Consider the following 16,449-nt stretch of genomic DNA (forward strand, 5'->3'; position numbering starts at 1 on the left):
ATCTTACTGCCACTCTCAATACAGCTGATTGGAGTGTACTCCTGAGCCATTTCTGACAAAATACTGCACATTATGGCCCAGCTCTTTCTTGACTTCTCCCCAAGCTCTCAAATGGAATGCACTGTGTTTCTTTCAACATGATATCTGAATACCCCAAAGGTAACTAAGGTGCAGCACAAGGTTCAGTGCCAGACTCACAGGAGTTTTTTAACTTCATGTTGTATTTTGTAAGATCCTACATAGTGACCTAATTTATTTATTATTAAGTGAAACATAAGCATTTCAAAGACCACACACAACTCAAAAACATGGAATTTTTCAGTCTGCTGTAATTAAGGCCGTGGATTCTACTGAAATGTTCAAACTGAAACATTCTCAGCGTCATATGATCATACTGAGCACCATTTATCTTAGGAGGAATTCACTCTCTACCTTTCCTACCACAGACAGCACTGATAGAGTGAATAAGTGTTAAGAGAGTTTTGCTTTGCAAAGTTGTGCATGTGTGTGTGTGTTTGTATGTGTGAGAGAGACACCAGTGCAAGTGAATGTAGGATTGTGGTTGCTGTGGCTCCTCCTGCAGACAAATGCAGATTCTGTCACTGGCCAAACTCCCATCCAACCACCAGATTACATGTACCTTATGCTTTAACCCCTTTCTCTCTGTTCATGTTACTGTGCTTTTACTGCTCTGGTTGATACATGCTTAGCCATCCAGGCATGGGATTTCTGTAAGAGTAAGACCATTCAAATATTTATTTTCATCATCAATTGCATTATTTCCAAGTGAATGAGAAGGGAAGCAAATATTATTTTTGATTTTGATGGGGACACAGTAGTTTCAAAACATGAGTCTGTTTGCACCAGAAAGGGTGAAAATCAGTGTGCTCCAGTCTCTTTTTTATCTAAAGTTTGCTGCCCTTGATTTGAGAAGCACCTGATGCAGCTTTACAACACTCCAAAATGTGCAGAGAACTCCTTTTTACAAAACAAATATTAGCTTGGTGCTAATGTGACCTAATCCCTAAAAATGTAGAAACACCTGTAAGAAATTTACCAGTCAACAACCATTGATGTATGAAGGAAAGAAATAACACAGCCAGATATAATCAGGCTATATCAATCATGTGGAAAAAAAAAGATAAGTCTTTTCTTTTTTCCTCTCTTTTTTCTAATTTTTTTCCCAAATATTTACTGAGAAACTACAATTGTGTAAACATTTGTAGAAGTTTGCAGAACATTAGGAAGTTAGTAAAATATTTCATGTTTTCTTATTATTTTCATCTTTTAAAGCTCCGTCCACAGAAATAGAATCCAACAAATTCCAAAAACCCTCTGCAGCCCAAACATTATTTGAAGGCAGAGTATTGGTTGAATTAAAATTAAACAGTTGGTCTCCTCACACAAATATCTTGGTGTTTTTATTGACGATTCATTAACCTGAAACAACCATGTGGACAGTCTCTGTAGCAGATTACAACAACAACTGCACTTCCTACATCGACTCAGAGTTCATAGTATTGATCAAAAATTTATTATTATTATTTATTTATTATTATTATTTAATTTAGACTTTTATCAGGCAGTTTTAGAGAGCCTTATCAGATAGAGCATCACAGCTTGGTTTGATAATCTCTCTGTGCTGCTAAAGTCCAAACTGGTCCAGCTGATGAAGACTGCATGGAAGATTACAAGGGTAAAACAACATACATCCCTGCAGTCTACTTAGGAACAGACTACACTAAGGCAAGCCAATAGGATAGTAACTGACCCATCCCATGTTCTATACACTGAGTACCAGCTACTGCCCTCAGGTAGGAGAGTCATTCGTAGCAGAATAAATAGATTTAAAAATTCATTTATCCCGGTGTCAATAAAACTTTTAAATAGTGGCATATAAGGCCAGGATGGACACTGGATGTTTTATGTAAGGGATTTTTAATGAAAAAGAGATTTTCTCTGTTTTTTATTGATGTGACTATTTTCTCTGTTTGCCTAGGTACTTTAAGAACCATGGTATGTTACTTATTTACATCTTTGTATATTTTCTGTATGTAAAATGGTTTTAGTACCTTGTTTGTTATTTATAAACTCATTTGTATTTTGTCTTTGTATATGAAATGTTGTCTTTTAATGGCTGCAGCATGGGTGAAGAGCCCAAGACAAATTTCCCAAAATAAAGTTAATCTTAATCTTAAACCTCAATGTTTGAAGCCAAAGAATAGCTTCACTTTTAATTCTAACAAGTCGGAATTTATTTATAGATATCTTAAATTATACATCTGATCAGTTTTCAACTGATTTTGGTGTTTTGACATGTCAAACTGAAATTGTAGATGTATATATAAAATGGATTGTTCTTTGTAACCATTTTATGGTCACATGGCTTGCCATCCATGAATCCCCACCTGATTAAATCTCCACACTGATGACTTGAGGTAGCTGGGATGTATGAGGCTGCAGGCAGCACGTGTGTTATGTCAATACCTTGAGGTGGCTGGCTTTCCCTTCATCTCACAGGGGAATTGAATCAAACACACATCTGTAAGGTTTCGTGTCATTTACCTCTTGCACTTGACTTCAGTGAGGAAAGAGAAAACTCTCTTTATAGAATTGTCACACTTTCTTTAATGCTTAGAGCATGGCTCACTCACACTGGATACAGACATACAAGCTGCTGTAGAGGAAAGAGCCCCAAACAGTGGGGCAAATACTTTTAATCAGTTTCATACCAACCTTTAGGAGTTGTTGTGACTACTCTATGCGTAATTATACCCAAACAGACATGGCAGGATGTGTTTCAGAATAAACAGATGTTCTTTGTCTCCCTTTCACACAGGAACATACTGTTCAGATGTAAAAAGTGATTTCTATGACTATCACAAAGCATTTTAACCTTTCACAAGTTCACACAAGCATTTATACATATTCATAAAATAATTTCCTTCACAAAGGTCAGCCGCAATATTTCCATTGGTTATGTGAAGTGCAGCCTGCAGCCAATTAAGTGTTATTAAAACATAATTAATCCGATGCTCATTCCTACATATTAGAATGCTGCCAACTGCCATTTATTCCATAATCCAATACGCCAAAAATAGCAAATGGGTTGATTGAACATCATCAATTACATATGTAGTACATTTACAAGCACAAAGTTTAATCTATTTGTAAGCACATTTGCATCAGCCTGCACATACAATCTACCTCATGCTGTCCAGTCAAGGTGTTATGGAGTCATTTTCCTGTTGTTCCTGTTGCAAACACAAACCAATAAATTGGCAACTTATCTTAATAAGTCAGCCTTCACATGGGTATCCATGGGAAATTTTAGGGGGATGATATTCTATAATCCTTAAGTATCAGTGAAGGTATGGTTCCCTCCTGTCCTACTCCGCCAAAGCAAATAGGCTGCCCGCGTGCTTGGCCAAAAACAATGTTTTTGTAAGTTACGGTCAATCAAAGCCGAGCTGCACCACCCAGCGCTTTCATTTCCCTCAAGTCCCCCAAGTTATTGCTCCCTGATCTGTGCTGTAATGCAGCTTTCACTCTCTGATTTCCAAACGACTGCAAAATATGGAAACAAACAGACAGAATAAGAAAGTTTTGTGTTGAGAGATGTGTGCTGAGATGGATGGGACTCATCATGACTCTCTTCCTGACAATGTTTAAAGAGGACCTATTATACTTTTCCCTATTTTTAGCCATATATATAATGTTACAATGTCAGATGTTCATATTAAATGTGACCAAAGTGTCAAATAATGAGTTAAACGTATGCAGAAGTAATCCCTGTGAGCAAAAAGCACTGGCTTCAGACTGCTCTGAATGCTTGGTTTCCAATGTTTTTTTTTCCACAGGTCCTCTTTAAACTGGTTTTACAAGGATAATCATGGCTGAATCTGTTGTTTAATTTGTTAAATGAAAAAAAGAAAAAAAAACTAATTTTTTTTTTTTTTTTTTTTTTTTTTAGAAGACCAAAGTCAGACAATTTCAAATTCTGTACATAGGGGCTTTTTTATATAATGTAAAAATTCCAGTTCTGTGTATTTCTTGTATCCCCAGAGACTCTGAAGCCTTCCTGAATTGTACTATATATATTTCTGACCTATAACCCCAAGCCCAAAGTTTAAGCTAAACAACACACTGAATGTCTGTGGACTGTTTTTCACATTACTGTATCACCTGAAACTGTTCAAGACTTCTTAGTAGGTTAAGTGTCCACACCAGAGTATCCACATATGTCCGGAATTCACATACCATGCATGGTATCATATCTTTATCAGGCACTATACATTTAACTGCAACCAAATGCTTTAGCCTGCAGTGTGTAAAACCAATGTGTACACCTGATTGTTATGAACAATCTGCAGTTGATTCATATTCTCAGATCACCACTGATATACAGTATGTCCAAGTCAAACTGACATACATGAGGGCAGAGACATCAGGCTGCAATCTACTCACGATCCAGGCACACAACCAGGAGGCTGTTGAGTTTCTTGGCCCTCTTCTTGATGCAGGTTGCCATCTAGTGGTTTTACTGAGACTTCACCCTTCCTCCAGTGTGAAATGAGGTTTCACATCACTATTACAGAAGAAAATCTGTATAAAATTAGCAAATTATATTCCTGTGAATTTACACAATGTAGTTACAATTTAGACAATGACTAATTCACTCTACAAAAATTATAAAAGACAGATAAAATATTATTCTGTAATGTGAACACAAAAGACCAGGCATAACTAATTCAATGATTCCCAAATTGGGGGGTGCATAGACCCTTTTTTTTTTAAAGGTGATATTTTGACCTGTCAGACACAAGTGTCACTAATAACAACACTTATTGCAGCACTGCACTGCAATAACTGGAGCTGGAGCAGCATCATAATTGATGTTATTAGTTCCACCTGTGCTTTCCTGTGATGACAAGTCAGAATGTCTTCATTTGGGAACAATAAAGAAACACAAGTCCTGTGATGCCAGGAGGACTATCAGGATCAGGATTCAGGTCAGCAAGATTTATTAAAATAGCAAAACATGTCAATTACAAGACAGACACACATTTGACAGGGAAGAAGAGAAAAACTGGTGATTTCATCAGTCAAATAAGAAGCAAGTAAGAATCTTGCTCTGGAGTGTCAATATAGCAGAAGAGTCTTGTGTTTTTTGTTTGTAAAAACTCTGGACAAAGTTTAACTTTTTCATTTGCACAACAAAATTCTTGAAAGAATCTTGGGAAAAAGAGGCAGTTTATTGTATTTAAATACAATTGAACTAGGTCCATTTTGTGACTATAGTTGTCCAAGTTGATAAAATTGTAATCAATTTATGTGTCCTGATGATATGTTCACTCAATCTGCTGTAGCCCCTCAATGATTTGTCAATTTTTAGGAGGTCTGTAAGGCACCGTATTTGCAGGATTAGACATCTTTTTTTTATGCTCAAATTGTTTGAAATTTTGACTTCAAGTCCATCAGGCTGCTTTATTTGTCTTTAACCATATAAACGTGTAGTATAATCACAGCTCTGGTTTTGGTGAAAATATCAGATATATGTTTGTGTAATAAATGTGCTAAAACGTGCTGTTAGATGATGGTGGGTTAACATGAATGTTTGGTTTGTTAGTTAATAATTCCCTGAGGAATCAGTCATGTAAATGACCAGACACGAAAATAAAACAATTCATTCATTCATTTTTTCATTCATTCAAATTTGAAATTGATTTTGGTCTGTAAATAAACAAACAAAAAAGATGACTTGAGAGGCCACTGCTACTGAAAAACAGTGGGTTACTGCACTCAGCAAAGAAAATAATTCTGATTTTCTTTTCTTTGATTTTTTTTTTTTAAAAAAACGTTGGAAACTGATTTACTTTTCAATCAAATAGGGGTCTATTTTTTGTTTTTATTTATATATTTATTTATTTAGTGTCTGTTTTAATTCTTGATAGTCGACCAGCGAAGCAGCATTATATTTAATAGTTTTATAATTAATCATAACTTTGATGTACAAAACTTGTCAGCAGCTGGACTAACTCTCACTGTTATTGACATCATTTCCTTTTTAATAAAAGACACCTGACAACATTATAGTCCATCCCAAACTCTACACTTTTTATGAGGAAGAATTCATTACATCCTTTTATGAAGAGTAGCTTTTGTGAAGCTCTAGTGCTCCTCATCATCTTCATACAGCTTTTAACACACAAATCAAAATATCAAAGAGTTTTCATTCATATCAACCAGCAGCAACATAACATTAGAGACATTAGAGAGCCAGTGTAGTAACAAGTATATTTTTGCCACTAGAGGGCGCTCCTCACCAAATTATACAGGTTTATATTTCAGATTTCCTCTGCTTTGATTGATGTACGTGTAATTTCAAGTTTGAAAATGGTCCCAGTGCTTTTTCTTCCATTTGACCTCCCGCTTGGTGAATGACTGCAGATGATATGAGAACAGTAATGTAGTTTTACATGATGTCTTCTCACCTAAAAATAAAAAACAAAAAACAGTAGCCTACGTATTTTGAAGGGTCAAACACTTTTTTTATTTGTAAACGCAGGGTAAATTGGATTATATCTATATGTATCTGTACTGTTTATAATTATTTTGTTGTTGTTTGAAAGTGCAGAGAGGCACTGACACTAAAAGCCCGGTGCTGAAGCTGCTCGGTGACTCTGAACACAACTGCAGACTCCAACAAGCGTCTTTTTGTCCAAACATCTTCTTATCTTCGCTGCCTCTGCTCCGTCAATCCCCATTTGTGTCGAGATTACACTCACATAAGATTATCTTTACGCTCTTTATTAACCTATTCTTTCAGTGCTTAGACAAAGGCCTGTGGTAGCTGTACGCGCCATCAGCAGGCCAACAGCCCATTATTACAAATCACAATAGAATTTACCGACATAAATCAGCTTTATATTCGTCTGAGCAACAGGTTTATACAGATTTATTTTCTGTATTATTATTGTTGTTATTATTATTTCTATATTATTAGTATTATATATGCATATGTCTATTATTAGTATTAATAGTATTATTATTATTGTAGCCTAGATTCGTTAATGAATTAGCCTATTAATTAAATTATATGTGACAAATTATTTTAGGTGTGATCCAGTCACTGTCTTCGTGTTCAAATCGTAGAAAGAAAATATAATTTTATATCGCTTCAATCATCTTTCCGGTGATCATCTCATCTATCAGGATTTTATACCTTCTAATCGTTTAGTGAGCGTCACGTCTATTTATTTTACAAATATGAGTTTAAGGGTTTAAATTTTAGATTACCTGTAAATTTAGAAGATGGAAATTGAGATGATTCATTATGTTAAAGTGCGATGATGGTTTGAGGGTGACGGGCTCTCTGGCAGCTGCTGTCTTGGCTGCAGATGAACTGGAAAAAGTGCCAATCTTTCAGTCATTGATCTCTCACTGGGTCAGCCTGCAACTGCTTTATTTAACTCTTGACACTTTACAAAAATGAAGGAGACTGAGCAACCCGCTGTCAGCACGCTGCTTAAAAACTCTAATACGATATATGTGTTTTTCAATAGGCCTAGTGATCATTTTAGAAAGACTTTAAAACAAGATAATAAAATCAATGTATATAATCAGGGGGAAATGCGGGTATAAATTAGAAACAGAGGACCATTTACAGAATTAGAAAATGTGTATATACTGCATCCCTTCATCGTGAAGAAATACAGTCAAAATTGTGAATCACCTCGCGTTGAAAACCTTTTAAAATCCACAATCTTTTCCCCGGTGAGCAAATGGGCAGCAAGGTGCATTTGCTGAAGCCTTTCAAATGCTAACGTGGCCATATTTCACTCTTACAACCTTCTCACATCTCCATAAAATATTCCAGCACTCAGAGTGATGACTGGAGCCTGGCGCTTTTTCTCACACACTTTCACCGTAATAACGCAGTTTGTCTGAAAAAACACACATTATCTCAGTCATAGAAAAGCGAGCTCTGTCCTTTAAGGAGTTTATACTCTGTAATGATCAGTACAGTGTTGTCTGAAAGGCCAGTGGCTGCTGCTTTAAAAAAAAAAAAAAAAAAAAAATCCAGTTCTTTCAAATATGTAATGGGAAGCGTGAAATAATAGGGATGTTCAGCAAGATGGAGTAAAGTGAGTGAACAGTAATCTTTAATGCAGGAATAACTCGGTTTATCCGACCTCATTTTCCAAAGTAGCGGGATCAATCACAAAATATTAAAACACGATGAAGAAAAGTCCAAGCTGCATGTCATATCAACGTATGTATTCTAAAGAATCAAAATAATGTTGAAATGATTCGCTTTTCTTTAAACCGTCTCACGATATTTTATTTTAACTAATAAAATCTCCAATCTGCGTCAAATTCACTAAAAACCACGAAAACATCCTTCTTCGCCCCCGCCGGCTCCCGTATCTACTTTAATATACTCACACTGTCTTCAGTAGGAGCTTATAATGTAAATGTATACTCTTTGTCATATGTGGAAACAAAGATTTCCACCGTGTGAGACGCATCATTAACAGCGCCGCAAAAGATCTTAATAGAGTGTAGCTTCTGGTGCATTCACGGTCACCTCCGACTCTCTGACTTCCGCAATTTTCAAGTCTTAAATACAGCAACAATCAAGTTGTTTTACTTGTTGATAGCAAAATTATTATAGCTTATAGATTATTTTCTATAGTTCAGCTATTTGCCACTGTAGAAAAATTCTGGAAAACTGTGTATGTATATCAAGCATGGTCTGTTAAAATACATTTAAATTACAGATAAAAATACAACAATTCTATTTTTCAGAAAAGAGAACTTTATAGAGGCCTAAATAGAAAAATAACCTATACGTTATCCTACTTTTTTCGGTTGTTGGTTTGCTCTGAAACGCCATTTTTCCGCAACATGGATCATCATCTATCATGAATAAATCCAGTCAGTCCTATTTAGCGCTGAGTTGGCTCGTTCCTATGCAACTCAACTGGAAACTCTCATTTCCGACAGTACATCAACGCAGCACCCGTCCAGCGGAGACGCACATGTGAAGCAGCGGAGTTTCCGTCTCCTCCAATCAGGACGCCGTTTCACTCAGCCCTGTCCAATGGGAATAACGCGCGTGCAGGTGGCTGCGCTGTTATCAACGGGTCCCGCTTCACTCTCAGCATAGAGCGAGTCCATTTATGGAAAGACAGGCCGAGCCCTTAATGGTTCCCATCAAAACCACTAAAACCATCATCAGCCCGGCCGACTTCCGCGAGGATTCCTGTGGCGGGCGCATGCAGCTCTCTCCCAGCTGACAGACTGACACCAAAACAAACACGCGGAGAGACATTTTTGGGGGTTGAACAAGCTCTTCACTTCCCAAGAGAGAAGAAGTTCAGCTTTCCTCAAGTTTTTCAACATTCCCAGAGTCTGCTGCTTCTTTATCCAGGATACTGCCGGAGGAGGCGGCAGAAGTGGCCTGGCTCCAGAACAGCACCAGACCGCTCTGTGCCGTTATCCACTCTGATATTAGTTTAATTTAATATCCTGTTTTTATCCGAGCGACTTTGGTGGTTCATGTTCACAAATGTTAGCTGTCGGGCAGATGGAGGCTAACCGGCAGAGTGCTTTCGTCCTGGGCAGCACCCCGCTGGCGGCGTTGCACAACATGACCGAGATGAAGACGTCCCTGTTCCCGTACGCGCTGCAGCAGAGCCCGGCGGGCTTTAAGGCACCCCACCTCTCCAACCTCAGCTCTCATTTAGCCGGGGCGACCCCTCACGGAATAAGCGACATCCTGGGGAGACCCGTCGCCACTGCGGGACAGCTGCTCTCCGGCTTCCCCAGGATAAACGGCCTGGCCACCACCGCAGCCGCCGCCGCAGCAGCGGGGATGTACTTCAGCCCGGCGGTGTCGCGGTACCCGAAGCCCCTGGCCGAGCTGCCGGGGAGGGCGCCCATCTTCTGGCCCGGGGTGATGCAGGGTTCTCCCTGGAGGGACCCGCGAGTTCCTTGTCCCAGTAAGTCCTGGTTCTCTGTCCGTTTTTGCGCGTTTATGAATAGTTTAAATTCAGAAAGAGTCAAGAATTATGCACGAGGCTGTGAGATGTTTTTATAAAGCTTTGTTTCTTATTTTAGACACTGTTTTAGGCCTGTAAGAGTTCTGCTACACAAACATAAACAACTACACTTACATACAGGCCTAGTTTCACACAAACATCACAGCATCTAAATATAGTTTTATGAATATTGCACTTGTACCAAAAGAATAAAAAATCATTAAGTAATTTAGCCAATTAAAATTATTTTTGAGCATCAAAGACACATTATAACTCCATATTAGAGCAATAAAGGAATCTAATGTGATATTTTAAAATAATAATATTTTTATAAACTTGTAGTTACACACGAGACAGTTTGTCAGTAAACTCATGCAGCTCAGACACTCTGAGCTGTTTTAGGAATATTTTAGGCACATTTTTAGTTGAGGGATGGTTGTTGAGTAAATGTGTAAACATTAAGTGTAAAATAACATGTTTACTCCCAGTCTGAATAAACCTCTTTATGTATCTTTTTCCAGCCCAAGCTAACTTAATGATGGACAAGGACGGCAAGAAGAAACACTCCAGACCCACTTTTTCAGGACAGCAGATTTTTGCACTGGAAAAAACTTTCGAGCAGACGAAATACCTGGCCGGCCCAGAGAGAGCCCGCCTGGCCTACTCATTAGGAATGACCGAGAGTCAAGTCAAGGTAAAGACTGTCAGCACCTGCTGAGGAATTTTTGGCAAATGTGGAAAATATCATGTGGCTTCTCTGCAATCTGAGAAATCCCACTTTTGGCTGCGCAGGCCAAGAAAATGAGTTATTACTGAACAATTACATTTACAACTTGCTTATATTATCCTTCTCAAAATAATAATAATTGTTATTGTTATTGTAATTATTATTATTGTGTTATTTAATAATATATGATATATAACGTGATTAAGTTATATCCAGGACTATTTACACCTGTTATGATTAGTGTGAACTAGTGAACCATTTCTCTTTGTGCCTTCACTTTATTACTCTCTTATTTTTGGACCTGTTGAGCATCTTTGCGCGTCTCTCCCTTCTCAACAGGTTTGGTTTCAGAACAGAAGAACCAAATGGCGGAAGAGACACGCAGCAGAGATGGCCACGGCCAAGAAGAAACACGACTCTGAGACGGAGAAGATGAAGGAGAGCTCGGATAACGAGGACGACGACGAATACAACAAACCACTGGACCCAAATTCAGACGACGAGAAAATCACGAGACTGTTGAAAAAGCACAAGGCCACCAACCTGGCGCTGATCAGCCCCTGCAGTAACAGTTCGGACACCTTGTGATGCCCACAGCTTGGGGTGGGGGGCAAAGTAGGGGGGCCAAAGGGTCCAACAGAGACTTTGTCGCACTCTTTCCGACCCCCTTTCCACCTGACATTATGAACATGCGTCCGAGGTGATCGCATTTTGTCTTGACAGAGCAAGAAAACGCGTAAAAAGCAAGAGACGCACTGAAGACGCGCTCACCAAAACGTGAATCCAAATCCACTTACAGACGCGTATAAACGGAGATATGACTTCTGTCAGAACTGGACCATCAGAAGACTCATAATGACAAGTTCATGTCAGCTGAAAGGACAAAAATATTGGGACAGGAAATTTGTTTTGGCGACGCAATTCAGTTTTTACGCATACAAGTGGAGTTTTAACAACGGGTGTAAATGTAAACAAAATATTATATACACACAATCTGGATCAGTGTTGGGCTTATCACACACACTCACACTAATAGTGTGAATCATTACTCTTATTACACGAGTAATGCTACTCCACTCTGGCAGTGTAATTCACACACTTGTTACATTATTTTCCATTACACCTCTCCTTCAATGATTAGCAGCCTTTGTCACCTTACAGAGTCATGAAGGTCGTTCATTTCGCTCTGAATGAGACTGCTGAATGTTCTTATTAATTGATGATATAAATCTTAAGACTCATAATATTTTCACTTGGAAGAAAAGTACATAATTGCCAGTCTTTTTTCTTTTTTTTTGCAGTAAAAGTGCACACAGTTTTTGGGCAGCTTAAATCTGTTTTTTTGTTTTTTGTTTTTGGTGAAAACAAAGGCAACCACTTTTATGTACAGGCTTCATTTCTGAGGGATGGTGGGTGAGATTTTCATCTATGACTGTCTGCTTTTATTGAAGCTGATTTATTAGCAGCCACAACACTGATCCGGATGTCAGACGCATGTGTAATATGGCAGGTGTAAACGGGGCCTGTGATGCTTTTAAAGCTCAGTTTAACCAGGGTATCCACTGTCCTAAAAGGCGAGAGAATAAAGAGGTGAGAGGAGGCGCAGGTGCTGCAGCCTGAAAATGAAAAATGTACGTCAGATTGTATTGTATATATTTTTTACTGAATAAGTTATGTTGTTTGAACCAGTGGAAACGTGGCAGCCTTTTCTCCCCCGCAGCCCTGACGCGCTTATTTCCCTCTCAAATATACCTGCTGCTTCCTTTTTATTCCTGATTGTCGCCCATTTCTCCACGTTTTACAATTCTCAGTTCAGTACCGGCACACAAATGTAAAGACACAAACTGCTGTAAATAATCACTGTAAAAAAAACAACAAAAAAACAGCTTGTTTTAACGACATGACAGTACACACTTTTCTTTGGTTTCATTTGGAAGAGTTTTATGTTTTTACCTCATCAGACAGCGGAATAGAAAACTGGACATTGTTTATGTTGCTATTAAAGAGAGTATTATTGCTTCCGGGAAGGTTATAGGAAGAAAAAACACTTTGTATTATGAATAAATTATTTAACAAGCATTTTAGTTTTATTATGGGTTTTGTTTTAATGTATGGGCTTAATATAAATTAAAGATAAATTCATGACTATCAGTAACTGAATTTCATTATTGGTAACTGTGACGCTGATGTGCTGTGAGAGGGATTATATTATATTACAGACTGCACGGAAAACAAGGACCTGAAGTTAGAACAACAACAACAACAATAATAATTTCACAATACATTTAATTTAGCTCACGTATTTTTTTTTTTTTACCAAAAAACAAAGTGACATTTTCGATTTTTTTTCCTTCAGGTTCAACTTAAATTTTATTTTTCAATAATTTATTCCATCAGGTTACATTAAGTAATACAGATTCTATAAAACATTAATATTGTAGCACATGATACACTGTTAGATATTTGAAAAGTATTATTATTAAAGGTGCAGCTGTTTAATGATTTTAAGGAATCAAAGCAGGAAACGCGCACTTCGTTCTAATGACGGCTGTTTGATTTTGCACTCATGTTTCCTGCAAACTCAGAATGAAGCTCTACAGTCCAGATGTCCTGCTATCTGACCTCTAGTAGAATTTATTGTAAATATATCCAAGAAAACTATCGATTATGGGTTTATAATGGTTTCTGTTAAACAGTTATAGATTTGTGTTCAACTCAAACCCAGTAGCATAGAGACGCTTGACAGAAGTGCTCCCTCTCTGTCCATAATCAAGTATTACAGCTGGATTCTTCTCTGTAGGTTGAATCAATGGGAGCTTTATGCACCGTGTCATTTGGATTAAACCAATCAGATATTAGCACTCATAAAATCTAATCCCATTTAGGAGTGAGTGTGATAATCTATATGATGTGATTCAGAATGAAGAAAACGAAAAAGAAAAGTACTTTGATAAAAGCCCCGATATGTAAGAGTGACTTTTTAAATTCTCCACCATGAAGATAAATATACACATTTATATTCCAACACGTGGAATGATGATTATTTATTCTTTGGTATATATTTGGTATATCTCCCCCAATTGAATTTAAGATTTGTCTGTGTGTTTGTATAGAATCCGTCATAAGATTATTAGTGAAACTCTGAATTGTTTAATTTTTTGGATAAGTTCATATAAGCCAAAACTCTCAAAATATCTTCTCTTCTATTTACATTAGACTCTTCAATCTCTTAATTCCTAAAGCAGCTTCTTATAGATGTATATGACGTCAGCCGGATAAAAGTGCGTTAAAGGGCCTCCAAACATTTGACAGCGTGAATTCGCTCTTTTAATGCACGGAATCAGATTTTTACAACATATCCTGCGGGAATATTAACAAATGCGGTGATAATAAAATCTAAGTAGATAAACCCAAAGGAATGTTATTTTTCGTTGAGGCTGGTGTGGAGGCCCATCATCAGCCAGTTCAAACTGGTGTGACAGAAAGAAGAGCTGTGTGTGTGTGTGTGTGTGTGTGAGGCCTGTCACTGTGTAATAATACTCTGATGCTCTTGTGGAAGGCTCATTGATGAAAGCCTTTTATTTAGAACTCTTATTGTAGTAAAGAGGTAAAATGAGGACAAACAGCCGTTGAGCTCTAATGGTTTTTATTGCTTGAGAACTGCATCACCTACAGTAGAGGCCAGGCCGTCCAGAGGGGCTAGAATAAAATCTCTATCTGCTTTTTATAAGATGGAGTGAAGGAAAACTGCGGCTTATACTCCTACAGTATACACAATGACCAGCAGGAACAAAAACAAGCAGGGCTTCTTTTTTTTTTCTTTTTCTTTTTTTTTTAAACTTTTTGCCTACGAACCAAATCACACAAGACAACATAAATTCTGCTGCAGGCACAAAATCATTTCCACTTGCGGTGATTTAGATGAAAGAAAAAATCACTGAGGATCAATCTGACGGCTTCACACAGTCTGAAATCTGTAGTGTAGTAAATGAAATCGATAAAAAGAAACGCTGGCGTTTCATAACAGCCGTCTCCCATCGCCTCATTTAATGCTCAAATTATTTGCAATGAAGGCTACATAGAAAACAGATAAAAAGCAAGTCTTCCTGGTCTTTCCCCGCATTTAGAGTTTCTCTATTATTTTTTTTTTTAACATTTCATAATCAATACCTTTACCGTCTGACTTAAGTATTTAATAACTCTTACACACTTCATGTCTGTGTAGGATACTTGGCACCATAATGCAGTAACAAAAATAGACCAAAAAAAAAAAAAAAAAAAAAAAGTTTACATTTTAAAGATACCCAAGCCTATCTAAAATATCACATTCAGAACCATAATATTATTAAGTAGAAATAAGTTAGAGTAAGAATAATAATGAAATAATGTGAGAGTGCTATATATGAAACATTATCTTATATACTTGCATGGTCTATGGCACTGCTTAAAACATTCTTGGATAGGCAATAAATCACGTTGGCTGAACAGTTGCTCTGTTTCTCTTCTCTTGTACTGACTATTCAAAGGTCACTGTGGCTGCAGGAACACCCAAACAGTCACTCTGTCTGCACACGCTTCAGCATAAACATTTTGGTAAGAATTATAAATTATCTCTTTAAAAAGTACAGTATATAAAATGAGACTCAACTGATGTGTCAGGCATGGCAGTGTGTTGTGCACACAACAACAACAACTCAAAACAAAAAATATATATATATAGAAACAGTTGAAATAAACTGAAAAGATGCATCTATTCCAACAAAAAAGGACCACAAAGTTTGGTCAGAAAAGAGAACGGCACTAAAACCATCAACAACTCTATGTTATACTGTCCAATGTACAAATAAACCTAACAATATAGATATACAACTTTTTTTGCATTGCACTTTTCTTTTTTTAAAACACCTTACATACTGTATGGAAAGTAGCTTCTATACATAGAGGCATACCTAAAAATGGCGAGTACGGTGTCTAAAAGTATGTAGTAGGACTGATTTCAATTAGAGTTTTGGCAACGAGGCTGTGGCATGGAAAAGAGTCGTCCGTCCTTTTCTTTTTTTTTCTTTTTTTTTTTTTCTCTCTGGGGGAATGGGGTTGCATGGCAACGGTGAGGTCAGCGATGTGTGTCTTGTCTGGAGCCGGGCCCTCGGGTGCTAGTCCACATCTCAACAAGTGTTTTATGGAGAGAAAACGACTGAGTTTTCATATGAATGAGGTGTCAGGACAACTGCAACTGATCAGCACTGCTGAAAAGTTTGTCTAGGTTCTTCAGTGTACGCTTGTGCAAAGTGTGTGTGTGTGTGTGTGTGTGTGTGAGTATGTGTGTGTATATATATGTATATATGTGTGTATGTTGGTGTCCTGTTTGTTTCTCCTTGTGTTTTCATAGAGGTGCTTCACGGAATATCTTCTCCCCCCTTTGGCAACACTTCCCTGTGGAGAAAAAGAAAAGGAAAAGTTTTACTCCAACACACTCACATATTGTTTTCAAAGAATAAATGACCCACTCTTTTCTTTTCAAAGTTCAAATACAAGATGCAGCTAGTTTGTGAGTACATGTCTTAAAATGACTGCAGCATTTTAAGCAATCAGCAACCATGATGTCTGATGGTATTTATCATCAGTTTAATGATAAATTATTTTAAATAAAAAGGCAGATTTGCCTTCAGGAACATT

At 37.5% G+C, this 16,449-nt stretch overlaps 2 protein-coding genes across 3 annotated transcripts in view; one reads left to right on the forward strand and one right to left on the reverse strand.

Annotated features, from left to right (window-relative positions):
- Positions 1 to 4,939: 4,939 nt before the first annotated feature.
- Positions 4,940 to 12,924, forward strand: nkx6.2 (NK6 homeobox 2). Of its 2 annotated transcripts, none has more exons than XM_042433531.1 (4): positions 4,940 to 5,012; positions 9,010 to 10,007; positions 10,568 to 10,740; positions 11,113 to 12,924. In XM_042433531.1, exons 2-4 carry the CDS (start codon positions 9,575 to 9,577, stop codon positions 11,359 to 11,361), a joined length of 855 nt encoding a protein of 284 aa, XP_042289465.1. In that variant the 5' UTR covers positions 4,940 to 5,012; positions 9,010 to 9,574; the 3' UTR covers positions 11,362 to 12,924. The 2 variants fall into 2 exon arrangements, with proteins under 2 accessions (XP_042289465.1, XP_042289466.1); XM_042433532.1 differs by having other exon boundaries at positions 4,951 to 5,012; positions 9,631 to 10,007.
- Positions 12,925 to 14,402: 1,478 nt separating this feature from the next.
- LOC121911885 (inositol polyphosphate-5-phosphatase A) overlaps positions 14,403 to 16,449 on the reverse strand; it is a 148,359-nt gene continuing 146,312 nt past the window's right edge. Inside the window, exon 16 of the mRNA XM_042433815.1 lies at positions 14,403 to 16,206. The gene's annotated coding sequence lies outside the window, so the exon portion shown is untranslated. The remainder of the gene's footprint in view (positions 16,207 to 16,449) is intronic.

This window comes from Thunnus maccoyii, chromosome 14 (assembly GCF_910596095.1).
Source record: "Thunnus maccoyii chromosome 14, fThuMac1.1, whole genome shotgun sequence".
Classification (NCBI taxonomy): Eukaryota; Metazoa; Chordata; class Actinopteri; order Scombriformes; family Scombridae; genus Thunnus; species Thunnus maccoyii.

Excerpts from the sequence above, each read along its gene's own strand:
- nkx6.2 (XM_042433531.1), top strand. The coding sequence starts at position 9,575 with ATGTTAGCTGTCGGGCAGATGGAGGCTAACCGGCAGAGTGCTTTCGTC. Across the intron at positions 10,008-10,567 it reads CCCGCGAGTTCCTTGTCCCA|CCCAAGCTAACTTAATGATG; the intron begins GTAAGTCCTGGT and ends ATCTTTTTCCAG. Across the intron at positions 10,741-11,112 it reads TGACCGAGAGTCAAGTCAAG|GTTTGGTTTCAGAACAGAAG; the intron begins GTAAAGACTGTC and ends CCTTCTCAACAG.